At 40.8% G+C, this 13,720-nt stretch overlaps 1 protein-coding gene across 2 annotated transcripts in view; it reads left to right on the forward strand.

Annotated features, from left to right (window-relative positions):
* Nucleotides 1–2: 2 nt before the first annotated feature.
* Nucleotides 3–13,720, forward strand: part of Mrps27 (mitochondrial ribosomal protein S27) — an 82,326-nt gene continuing 68,608 nt past the window's right edge. For both annotated transcript variants that reach the window (XM_027401645.2, XM_027401646.2), the window contains exons 1-2: nt 3–137; nt 5,549–5,626. In XM_027401645.2, coding sequence (XP_027257446.1) covers nt 65–137; nt 5,549–5,626 — 151 coding nt within the window. In that variant the 5' untranslated portion in view covers nt 3–64. The remainder of the gene's footprint in view (nt 138–5,548; nt 5,627–13,720) is intronic.

Genomic DNA, 13,720 nt, shown 5'->3' on the forward strand with positions numbered 1-13,720 from the left:
AAGATGGGCCACTTCCGGCGGAGGTGACCCCCCCGGGCCGGCGTTCCACTTGGTACGCTTCAAGATGGCGGCCCCCATGGTGCGGTGTGGAATGCTCCTGGCTCGGAGATTGTCTACGCGTCGCCTTTCCCTGGCAGGTTGGTGGCTGCTGCCTTGGAGGGGCGGCTCCATTGGGCCTCCCCAAATCGCTGTTCATTGAATGGAGGGAGCGATAGGCTTTCAAGACGAACACAATGCTTCTGGGATCCGGTTGCTAGAGAAGCCATTTGGGTTATTGGCAGCTTAGAAAGGAGGAATAACTCATTTTCATCAAGGGTAGTACTCGCCAGTCCAGAATTATAAGAAGTAGAGGAAGGCTATGGCATGAAAGATTTTACGTATGCCTTTCAGGTTTAATGTGTTAAGACAGTAGACATTTTGCTTGCCATGAAAAACCCAAATATATCTACCCTTGGGGCTAGAACAGTTTTCTTCCTCCTGAAGTTTCTTTGGAGGGGCATCAGGCAAATTTTCCTCACTACCTCGTACTTGGTGGTCCGGACCCCCTGTCTTCACCTCGCGAAAGGACCTTTTAGTACTAACCTCATTTCCCCCGATGACCTTGGTCACAACTTCTGCCTGTCATTTCCTTTGTACCGTTTTCCACATGTAGATGAACAAATATTAATAGATACTCGTAGAGCACTTTGATATCTGAGTTTAATTGCACGCCACTCAAAACCTTTTTAGTGGATCTGATGATGAAAACATGTTTTAAAGTATTCACAAAAGCCAGGTTGCAATGGTTACAACCTCATAATGTTTGAAGATATGCCGGATTACAGGAGTAAAATGTACTAACCAACCACACTTGGATGTTTCCAGTGCCGCTTATCTCTACTTTTCAATGAACCTCCCCTAACACCACCTAAAAAAAAAAGCAATATACACTTGCTCACACTATTTAATATACGACCATTAAGAAACTTCATAGCAGAGCCGGGCATTGGTGGCGCCCACCTTTAATCCCATCACTCGGGAGGCAGAGGCAGGTGAATCTCTTGTGAGTTGGAGGCCAGCCTGGTCTCCAGAGCAAGTGCCAGGATAGGCTCCAAAGCTACACAGAGAAACCTTGTCTGGAAAAACCAAAACCAAAACAAACAAACAAACAAACAAAAATTTCATAGTTGACCTCAAGAGTTTTCTGAGGATTAACTTGATTGAACTACCTAGTAAAAATGTTGCATATCACAATTTGGTCAATTGATTTGAACAATACTTGGCACTAAAGGAAGAATGTTCTATAGAGCTACTTACCATTTTAATTATGATTGCTAGTAAATTCTTTTAAATCTATTAAGACCCTATCTAGTAGATAAGGGAGGCTTGTTTGTGGTTTGTAATGTCTGGGACAACCATTCTAACAAGGGAATGAAAATTTCATAGAGCAACCTGAGAGAACCTTTGAGTAGTTTGATTTCAATTTAAGCTAGTAAACATACTGTACCTGTGCTATCCCAACTCGGTGGTTGCTAGTACATGTAGCTATTTAAATTTAAGTTGAAGATACATAAAATTAAAAACTAAGTTTCTTAGTGGTAGAAGGTATTTTAAGTGTTCAGTGGATCTATGTAGCTGGTGGCTTTTTTCTTGAACAACTTAGACCATTTTCATCACTACAGAAGTTATATCTGACAAACACTACATTAAGCCATAGGTGGAGTCTATAGGGAGGCAATATAAGTACATAGGACTCAATATTTGGGTTGTGGATAAATAACTTGACTTAGAGACATTGAAATGTTTGATCTGGAAATTACTCTGCTTTGTACAAATTTGTAACAAATCAGTCAGTATATGCAACACTATGAGACTTTCACCTAGTCTACTTAAAATATGATGAAAATATAGCTAAAATGATCAGAAAGATGGAAGGAAAATTAACTGAGCTAGAACAAGAACAAAGAAGAGTATATGGAAAGGATAGAGGAAGGAAGCTTACTACCATTGTTTAGTAGACATCAATTCACTAGTGAGACCTTAACTACCATGCTGAGATAGGTAGTATTCCTTCATTCTGTGTATGATGAAAGATACTCAGAGGTACTGTGTGATTTGACCAGTTATTCATAGCTTTTATTATTGGCAAGGCAAGAGTTAGAAGTTAAATTGTGACTCTAAAGCTTGTCTATTTCCATAATCACGTTATTTCCTTTTTCTCTTTCTTTCTCCCGCCCCCCCCAGACAGGGTTTCTCTGTGGCTTTGGGGGCTGTCCTGGAAGTAGCTCTTGTAAACTAGGGTGGTCTTGAACTCACAGAGATCCACCTGTGTCTCCCTCCTGAGTGCTGGGACTAAAGGCGTGCACCACCAATGCCTGGCATTATTTCCTTTTTTCAACAACAAAAACCACTTGGAGACATTTGATTAAAGGCCCAAATAATGAGCCAGGCATGGTGGCACACACCTTTAATCCAAGCACCTGGGAGGCAGAAGTAGGTGGAGTTCAAGGCCACCCTGGTCTACAAAGTAAGTTCCAGGACAGCCAGGGTGGACACAGAGAAATCCTGTCTCTAAATAAATAAACAAACAAACTAACTAAATTTTTGTCCTTAAAAGTATTATAGTAGTCAATAGACAAAACATTTCTTTTTATTAAGGATACTTATTTTAAAGAATATTGTTGCTCAATATTCTCAAGGGAAAGCATGGGAAAATTGTAAACACTCTAGTTCTTTGAGATAGAGTCTCACTATGTTGGGTTGGTTGGCTTGAAACTCTACATAGGGCAGGTTGTCCTTGAACTTGCAAATACTTCCACTTTTGCCTCAGTTTGGCTAAGTAAACATTTTGAGTGGCATGTGTAGAGAGGGATTGGACAGGTTGAGCACTAAGCCTGTGAGTCTGAAGTCTGTCTTCCTTACTCATTCAAATGTGGTCTGAGGACTTTCATTGCAGAATCGGTCTTCACTCTAGACCTACAAAACTGTCCGAATTTTAATGAGATTCATATGCATACTAAAGTTTGAGAGTCTAGATCTTCCACGTTGCTTTTGGTTGGCTTCATTTAATCTTTTACCACTGGCTGTAGAAATTCTTTGGTTGTAACATTAATATATAGACCCATAGTGTGTAGTGATGGAAAGAGCTTTGTGACATCCATAAAGCATCATAGAAAGATGAGTGTGCTATTTTATTTTATTTTTAAAAAAGTGTGTGTGTTGTGTGTATGCATGCTTCTGAGCACATGCTTGTATGTGTGCATGTATGTAGAGGCTAGAAGTGGTCAGATGTCATTTTCAGTCATTCTCCACCTATGTAAAACTCAGGTTGTAATGCCTGTGTGCTCTGTTATGATCTCTGGGTAGCTGCCATTTATTTTGGAGTTGTTCTTTCCCTTCATTTGACATAGAATTCACATGCCATACAACTCACTCATTGAAAGTACGCAGTTCTGACTTTTAGTAGAAACACGGAGCTGTGCAAGCATCTTTACAACCAACTTAGGATATTTTTATCACACCCCAAAGAAATCTGTATCTAATACCAATTAGATACAGACCCCATTGCCAGTTGTAGGCAACAAGTAACCTACTTCCTCTCTACATTCGCCTATTCTGATATTTCATTGGAGTGGGATATAATATGTGCTCTTTTGAGACTGATATCTTTTCACTTAACATAATATTTTTAAGATTCTTACTTTTAAATTGCTAAATAATGTCCCATTATAATAATGTATCAAGTCTTGGTATATAACCTGTGGATATTTCAGGCACTTCTGCTTTTTATCCATTATTAACAATACTTCTGTGAACATTGGTATGTAAATTTGATGCAAATTTAAGTTTTCATTCTTATGTCTATCTAGGAGTAGAATAACTAGGTCACTTGGTAATTGTGATACCACTTGGGGCACTGCCTGTTTTCCCAATCACTTTCACCACAGTATAGTTTCACCATTGATGTATAAAGTTTTGTTTTCACCCATAACTATATTTTCTGCTTTATGATTGTAGTCTTCATAGAAGACAGCTTTGCTTTGTATTTTCCCACTGGCCAGTGATGATAAAATCTTTGCTTGTTCCTGCATGCATGTGTGTGTGTATGTGTACATGTATTCAACTGTCCATAGTCACAGGTTCTGCATTTTTCTTAATTTAGTTAACCCCAAATCATAAGTACTTTTTAAAAAAATTACACTTGCACTGAAGATAGTCTTTTTTTCCTTTCTTGTCACTATTCTCTAAATAATCAAACAAAACAGCTTTTTACTTGGTTTTCATGGAGTTAAGTTTTATAAGTAATGTAACAGAAATTTTAAAAATTTAGAAAGGTATGCCTCAGTTATATTCAAATTCTGCATCACTTTATGTCAGTTTTTTTGAAATGTCATTTTATGTTAGGACTTTTTGTGTGTCCATGGGAAATCTGGAACTAACTCCTCAGAAATGAAGGAACAATTTGTGTGTGTGTGTGTGTGTGTGTGTGTGTACTATGAGAGAGTGTGTGTGTATGTATGTGTGTGTATGAGTGTGTGTGTGGTATTGGGAATTGAACACAAGACTCACATATTCTGGGTTAGCACTCTATGAGTAATAGCCCCAGCCCCTTTTGTACTATTAAAATTTTAATTACATTTATTTATTTACTTTGTAGGGGAGGGGAACACGTATATGCTGTGACCCCATGTGGAGGCCAGAGGAGCATCAGTGGCTGGGATTAAACTTGGGTTACCAAGCCCAGAGTATTTCCTCCTCTCCTCCCACCCCACCCCACCCTTTTTTTTTTTTTTTTATTACAGTATTTCTGCTCAAATCCTTTGCCTACTTTTCAGTTGGGTTGTTTTATATTATTAAGTTGTAAAGACATTTTATGTTCCTGATGCAGTTACTTATTTTTCTCCATGTTGTAGATTATTCTATCATTTACTGCAAGTATCCTTTTAGGTGTGGGAGGTTTTACTTTGGTTGAGACTGTCCTCAGGTCTTTCTTATTTATTCTAGGAGGTTATGTGTATTGAGTGTTCATTGAGTACTGTTGATGTCAGGCACTGTGCCAGCCACCAGGAATCTAGCTCAGTCACCTGTGTGATGGTTCCAGCTTAGCTTTCGAGTTTCTTTCATCTCCTCATGGGGCTATGGGTCATTGATATGATACTTTTCTTTATACAAAACAAGGGTAAGTAAACTAATCAGAATCAAATAAAAATGTTTTCAGGGTTGATAACTATAACACATCTAGTTAATGACTTCGCAATAGTTCAGCAGGTTATTTGGGGTCTATGAAGGATTTTTAAGACCCTGAAAACCTGGGCTGTAATTTAATTGTATAAATGCCGTTCAGTTTTAACATTAATAGGTTAAAACAACCAGCATTTTTATCTATAAAACTGCTGAGGACTTTTTCAGATTTTTTTTTTTTTTTTGCATTTTGTTGTGAACTGTGCAGTACTCACGTTAGAATTTTAAAAATACATAAGCTAGAAGTTGTAAATACAACAGAAGTCATATTCAGTAAAGCAGATCTTTTAAACAACATGCCTGTTGAGATGATTGTCTTTTCCCTCAGGTAAAAGATGCCTCCTTTCCGCAGCATACACGGACAGCCACCAGTGGGAAGCAAGAGAGAAGGAGCGGTGCCACCTGGGTAGGTGTGGCCTCGTATTCCGTCATTTGCTGTCACTCCACCTGTCTCACATCATGTGCTCACATGAAGCATACATGAAAAGATACTTTTATGATGACTCAGCTTACAGAACTACATTTTAAATCCTGAAAAGAATTATGCTCACACATGGCAGAATCACCTTTGCTGCCCCCTACATTCCTCATACTGTCTTATTGATTATTTGCCTTGATGATCACACTACTGAGGTTGTGTAAGCCTTTCTTGCTTTTCATTCATTGTATCACGTAGTTTCATGCAGCCTGTCTCTATTTTACAGAATTTTATACTTTGTACTATTTTTTTTTTTAATTTTCAATCCCATTATTTTCTTAACTTATATATCATTACCAAGTGACATATCTGGAAGCAAATTTGCCATGGAAATTTGCCATGGAAGCCGTGAAATGACAGTGAGTGTCTTCCCAGGAGAACACTCATGCTTACCGCCTATTCCCCTTCTTCCTTTGTCACAGCTCACAGACAGTGGCCTTTCTTGTGTACGTTATCAGGGCATAAAAGAAGTCACTGACCCCACAAGCGCGTTTTGCAAATGGACTAGCACACTTCTGACTGTGCTGTAATACATAGAACATGGTCAGGACACTGCCGAGTGAATAGATAGATTGGAGTGTGTTATGAGACTGCTGCTGAGCTCGTGGATTCCACGGCTGACCTAACATCACCCCACCCTTGTGCTTATGTTAGATAAGAGCGAAGCCCTCTTTGTGATGAATCTTCACAAATGCAGGGACGTAGATGACAGTTCTGGCTACCTTTTGGATGTTTCAGAATGATCATGGTCTTCCCTGAGAATGTGAGTTGCAGAGTTAGCCAGAAGCTCTGGAATGGGTGTGTGGATGGGGCCAGCCACTGGGTAGGGGTGAAAGTGAGTGATCAAGCCCTCCAAACGGAGTTTACAGTCTGACTCTTGCTTTAAAGGGTTAAATCAGCACTATACAGTGTCTTGAAATTAAATTCAAAGCTAATATAATGTTTCTCCTCATAATACTTTTAAATTTATATAATTACCATGATGTAAAAAAGAAACAAAAATGAAATGATTTGGTGTATAGTAGTGTTTCAAAATATAATGAGCTATTTAGGCCTTACTGAGGAGTCAGAAGTAGCTACATGCTTGCATTCTTGAGTACATAGCCACTGACATAAAGGACAATGGGCATGGTCAAAGATGATACAGCGAAATCAGACATGGCAAGTGGCTGTAGAATGACAATTTTATTTATAAAAAGAACAGTTTTTGGTAAAGCTCTGGATGACTCAAAAGTCTGTCTTTAGTCAGTTTGCATTGAAATGCAATTTATCTTTAATTATGGAAGAAGTACTTTGTGTTTATGTGTAAAATGAAATTAGTTCCATTAATTAGAAGCAGGTTTTTAAGTAGTAAAAATGTCTCTCACTTAACTTGGAGGTGAGTTGGCTGCCAACAAACCTAAGCAAGCTTCCCATCAGTAAGTACCCCAACCCCCCCCCCCCAGTAATGGGGTTAATAGGCCATTTGGGGCTTTTTATATGGGTGATGGGGGTTCACACTCAGTTTTCATGCATGTGCATCAAGCACTCTTACTGAGTTGTGTCTTAGCCCCTGAAAGTGATTTCAACTCAAAGAAAATTAGCAAGTTCCTCCTTACCCTTTGCCCATATTCACTTTTTGTTATCATTTTGGGTGTATTTGTTTTTGCTTTCTCATTTTGTGGTGAGAGCATTCGAGAGCCTGTGTGTGGAAAACCTATTGTGTCCCTTTCAGAGAGGTGTGCACATGCTATTTTTTTTAATTATCTTAGAGTTTGCTGCATGCATTATAGTCCTCTTATCTTAAATTCTTCAGCATGCATTACCCAACATATTATATGCCATAGCATATTTATGGAGTTCATTAGTTAATGCTTTTTTTTTTGTCATTTGACTCTAAAAATGTCTTTTATCACATTTTTTCCTTCTGTAATACAAGAATCATCCATTCACATGGCATTTAAATCATGTCTTCTTTAATTTGAAGTTCTTTCTTTTTTTGTGTGTGTTCTTTTTGTTTTTGGTTTTTTGAGATAGGGTTTCTCTGTGTAGCTTTGGAGCCTATCCTGGAACTCACTCTGGAGACCAGGCTGGCCTCGAACTCACAGAGATCCGCCTGCCTCTGCCTCCCGAGTGCTGGGATTAAAGGCATGCGCCACTAACACCCGGCTTGAAGTTATTTCTTATCCTTTCTTATTTCTTATGCTGTTATTTTTCCTTTTTTCAAATAATTTATTTGTTTTTAGTTTATGTGCCTTAGTGTTTTGCTTGCATATATGTCTATGTGAGGGTGTCAGATCCCATAGGACAGGAGTTACAGTTGTGAGTTGCCATGTGGGTGCTGGGAATTGAATCTGGGTCCTCTGGAAGAACAGCCAGTGCTCTTAGCCAATGAACCATCTCTCCAGCCCCCATCCATCTCTCCACCCACCCTGCCCTGTTCTTACCTTCTTTATGGTAGGTTCCAGTTTTGCCTCCCCAGCCAGGCTATTGAGTGATGTTGTGGCTCTGTCAGGGTGTGTCATCTGGACACAGTGATGTCTGTATGCTTCCACTAGCCATGCCAGCTTCTGTCTTGTCATCATGAGCATCTCATTTCTCCCCTGCAATTTTGACTGGTTTTCCTCCTGTAAGTAGGGAGACACTTAACATAATGATGATTTCCTGCTGCTTCTCAAGTTTGCCCTTGGATTTTTTTCCCCATTCATGCTTCTGGTCTGAGTCAGTCTGTACTGTGAAGGCTGCAAAGCGATGACTTTCCAAATCCTACAACCCCTCCATACTTACTGGTTAACACTCAGTGTTCTCCTTAAGCTACAGACCTTGCTTCCTGTTGTGTTTCTCATTTATCTGTCATGCATTATGTTGACATTTTGTGGATTTGTGGGATTTTTTTTAATGGTTCATTGCTATCATTACTTGAAAGTCAGTGTCCCATGCCTGCCTGGCTAGTATAAGTGCTTTCCAGTTAGCGTCCGTGTTCTCGTTCTCATCACTTGCTTCTTACTCACTTAATAGTGTGTTGTAGGGTTATCTTGTACATTCCCTTCCCTAGCCCTGGACTCAGCCCCCTCTTGGGAACTCTCATTCCTTTTAGTGGGGAGTGATATTAGAAGCAAGATCTGGGTGTTCAATGCTGCTTGATCCTTACCCAGAAATACTAAGTTTCACACCAGTACCTCTGCTTTCCATCCATCTGCATGGGTTTTTCACTGGCCTTGCTGTGATCTCCCTTCTATGCTTAGATCTAGGCTCCAGGCAGAGGCAGGATTTTGTGGGGAGAGTCACAGCTTTGCATGCTATACCAGTTCTGTGTCTTCTTTCCAAAAAGTACTAGCTATGCCTTCCAGTCATTGTGAAAGCCATAAATAACCTACACATATGCTAAGACGCCCTCTGAAGTCAGTTCTTCACCTCTTTAGAAGCCACGATACTAGTCATAATTCCAATGTAGCTTCAAATAATTACATAGCAAAAATTGTTTTCTTGTGCCATACATGAATTATCCACATGCTATAGAAATACAAATAGAGGAATGGTGCATTCTGGGAAAGCTTTTTAAACATTTTACTAGGTATGAAGGAAAGATGAGGAAATGGAGATAGCCACTGTTTGTGTCTTGTGTTAGGTAGTTAGATCTATTATATGAACACAAATCCAGGGATCTTTGTCCTGCCTACATGAATAAACAAGTTGTTTGCCAAAGAATGAGGATGATAGTCTGTGACATAAATATCACTGGGGCAATTGTCTCTTCTTTGTTAAGAGCAATACTTAAAAAAGCAGATTCAATCAGTGTTTACTGAACACCTCCAAATCATTGTTGCCCTCTGCCTCCTACCTTTTTTTTTTTTTTTTTTTTTGAGAAAGGGTTTCTTTGTGTAGCCCAGACTGTCCTGGAACTTACTCTGTACATCAGGCTAGCAATCTTAAACTCAGAGATCCGATTGCCTCTGCCTCCTGAGTGCTGGGATCAAAGGCATGTGCCACCACTGCCTAGCATGTTTTCCTCCTTTTTATCTGTGCCTTTCTTAAGAAGTGTGATGTGGATTCTGCACCTAAGAGACTGGCATCTGAGTTTGTGTTCAGTTGCTACTAGCTATAGCTATAATTTGGGGATGTGTGGTGTCTGCCTTAGTTCCTAAACATTCATCTTAGAAACAAATGAAATGAGTCCCTGGTTGGACCCTGTATGTAATATTTGATGTGAAATGAAGTTTGATATTCAGACTGCTTGAAGACTCTATTTTCCCATTGTGTAACAGAAAGTAACTGCTGTCGCCTCTGGTTCATACAAGCATATATTTCTGTGTGGCATGAGTGCTTGCAGGGAAGCTGCCTGCTGCCTGCTCCTGGTGCTCCTGTGGCTGCATCCCCGCTGACCAGGCAGTAGATGGCAGTGTGGTCCTTGCGAGAAATGGTCTTTCTTCTGTGCTGGGCACGGATCTATCAGGGAGCGCGCGCTCATGTGGAGCGCGGTGATTGGACATCGGGATGGGCGGGCCGTGAGGTGCTCGTGTCGGGCTCGCTGATTGGAGGAGGGAGGAGGGCCGATATGAGGCATTTACTCCTGTGGCCCCCATTGGTGCGGCAGCCGGTGTGGCGTCTTTGGCGCCGCCCGCCGGCCCTGGAGAGGCTGCTTGCGCGGTGCCTGGAGTCCTTGAGCGTTGAAATGCTGCGTTTTCTCTTTTCCTGAAAGTTGTTTGTTGCATTGCCTTGTACATTCCAAAAGATGCACAGATCATATGCAGTGAATTACCACAAAGTGAGCACAGCCGCATAGGACATGGAGCATTCTTCACGCTCCGGAGGCCGGGTTGTGTCTCGCTTTCTTGGTACACACCGGAACCCCTGACTTGTGACACTATAGGCTACTTTATAAAAAGCGTTTTACATGAGAAAATGTAAAACAGGAAAGTAATGTGTAAAGAACCCCATCACTCGCTGTATGCTTTCAGCAATTAACAGTGCGTAGCCCTTTTCTCTACTTCTGCACCCCCACCTGGTCCTTTGGAAAGCTGCTCACTTACCACTTATGTGACAAAGAAGCAGGGAGAGCCTTTCCCAACTCCACTCCACTCCTTTCTCATCCTTGGGCTAGAGGTGGTTTGGTTTTTACATTTTTTTCATTTTCCTGGTCTAAAAGTTATATCCTCTATTTCTTTTTCTTAAGATTATTGTCCTACATCTTCTAAGGTAATTATTTCACTTTAATTTTAATGTTCATCACTTTATCCTTTAGAACAGTTTACACACACACACACACACACACACACACACACACACACCACACACACACACACACACACACACACACACACACACACACGACACGAACGCAGTTGCTGTCCAATACTAAAGCGTTATCCTTCACAGAGCCATGTTTAAGCAGCTCCTTCACCACAGGTGTAGCACTTTGATGTACTCTCAGTGCTTGTAGCATCTGAAGTCGTCTTCTAACCATACAGCTGCCGAAATCAACCTCTGAAGGGCTCCTTAGCGAGTGCTTTACACTGTCCTTCTAGAGGTACAACTCTCATCTGTGAGTATTGACTTCTGTCATTTTGTCATCTAATTCTATTTTTGCCTTCCAATTTGACTACTTAAAACAAAACAAAACAAAAACCTGGTAGAGTGAAAGTCCTTGGTTTGTTTGGAAGATTTTTTTTGTTTTTGTTTTCCTTTATAAATTGCTTCTTTTTTTTCTTCTAGTTGCTTTTAAGGTGATGTCATTCTCCAGTTTCACAGTGACATATAGTATAAATCTAATTTTGCTCGTTGGACTTGACTTGATATAAACTTGATATGTTTAGACAACTATCTTTTTATTCTGAAAAATTTCCAGGAGGCAGCTGGTTTAGTAAAGTGCTTGCTGGGAAAGTATGAGGCTCTGTTTGAGCCCCCAAACCTAGTGAGGAAACCAGATGTGGGGCTGCTGGAGAGATGAGTCAGCATTTGCTGCTCTTATAGAGAATCTGATTTGATTCCCAGCATTCACCTGATGGTTCACAGCCACCAGTAACTCCATTCCCACTGGACCTGGCACCTGTCAGACACTGCAAGGAAATGGTGCATATACATACATGCAGATAAAACACTACACATAAAATAAATCTTAAAAAGGGAGGAGGTGTGATAGTACATGCCTGGAGTATCAACACCGGGGATCCCTGAGGCTCTGTGACAGACAGTTCAGCCTAATTGGCAAGTTCTAGTGTCGACAATGCCTGGGGGACTGAATGACACTGGTGCTGACCTGTGGCCTCCACACACATTCATAGGCTGTACACATATGAACATGCACACACATATATAAAATCCTCAGCTATTTTCCTAGTACGTGTCACCTCATCTCATTCTCTTCATTTACTTTTTTGGCATTACGTTTATTTCTGAACTTAATGTTTTCAGTGTCTCAATGTCATCCTCATAGTTCCTTGCTGCAGTCTCTGTAATTTTGCCCCAGTCTGAGTTTCAGTCCACCGGTTCTCATTTATGTCTAGCTTGCTCCTGAACTTACTACTTGCTTGCTTGCTTGCTTGCTTTTTGAGACAAGCTCATGATGTGCAGTATAGTCTGCCCTCAAACTTGTACTCTTCTTGCCTCAGACTCCTGGGTGCTAGGATTATAGACATCAGCACTATGCCTGTTTTTATTTTCTGTTTTTTTTCTATCTATCCCTTTCTTTTGAGCTTTGTTACAGGATTTACATTAAAACAAACCATACCTAAAGCATACAGTCTAATAAGTTTTGATAGATGTAAATCTATATAGGACCTTATACATCACAGTCCTATCACCTTCCAAAGGAAGTTTTCTCTAGTCCCTTAAAACTGTTCCCTCCTTTCTTCTGCTCCATACCCAGGCTCCCAAGCAATGGTTGATATGCTTCTTATCCTTTAGATTAGTTAGCTATTTTTAGATTTTGTGTAAAAGAACACCCCTTTGAATAGTATCCTTAGCTTGACATATTTTGAAGGTTTTAGAGGCATCAGGGGTGACTTGTGGTTTAGAACCCTCGGAGAGCAGCAGTCCTTGCTTATAGAGGCATTATTTTCCGGTTTCTCTTTTCAGTACAAATGCAGCTCCAGCCTGACTGTACACGAGAGCCCTCTAACCAGCTTCACCTTGTTACCCTCTGATGCTACCCACTACTAAAGCAAAGGCTCTATGCCCATGCTTTAGGGTGACTGCCACTGTAATTATTCCCTCAGCCTTCTAAGTGTGAATGTCTGTGTGCCCTGGCAATTATTCCTACCTTTTTCAAAGCTCAGTTTTATTTGTTTTTATGTTGTTCCTCCCCGCCCCCACTCACACCCCCAGACAAGTTTCTCTTTGTAGCCTTGGCTTTCCTGGAACTTGCTCTGTAGACCAGGCTGGCTTCAAACTCAGAGATCCTTCTGCCTCTACCGCTACCCTGCTTACAGTTTTAGGGAGTTCACACCATCATTATAAAAAGTCAGGGTTCTCACTAAAACCTTTTATGTCCTTAGATCCTCAGTGCTATTGCTATCTTCAAACAAAAACACTTTATTATTGTCCCGTGTTTCATCTTCTAAACATGTTTCCACGTTGTGTAGTTGAAATCCTGCTATATGAAGAATTCTTACTTCAGATCCATTTTTCCCTAATCCGTGTTGTCCACAGCCATCAGCTTCAGTGTATATTCCTGGGGAGCTGAGGGCCCAGCAAAACAACATCTTTGGCACAGTCCATTGAACAGAACTTGGGCATCTGTTGGCTCCTCACTAGTGCCTGAAGTGTGACTTTGGCTGTGGACGGCCACGGTCCAGAAGCCTGTGGTGCTGGCCCTCCATATGCTGCAGCTGTCCCGCTGTCCTAGCCCTCTTGCCCTTTGCTGTTTTCTGCCTCATCCATCACAACAGCACTTTAACGCAAGGTGATTGGTCACATAGTGTGTTTGCAGCAAACCTTTCTGACTTGCAGTATGTAAATGTTATTCATCAGATGCGGGCTCGGCAGCTGTTGCCTTTTTTGAAGCCCTGGCCAATTCCACTTGACTGAAGATGCTTGGGTGTGAAG

The sequence above is a fragment of the Cricetulus griseus genome, chromosome 2 (assembly GCF_003668045.3).
Source record: "Cricetulus griseus strain 17A/GY chromosome 2, alternate assembly CriGri-PICRH-1.0, whole genome shotgun sequence".
Taxonomy (NCBI): domain Eukaryota; kingdom Metazoa; phylum Chordata; class Mammalia; order Rodentia; family Cricetidae; genus Cricetulus; species Cricetulus griseus.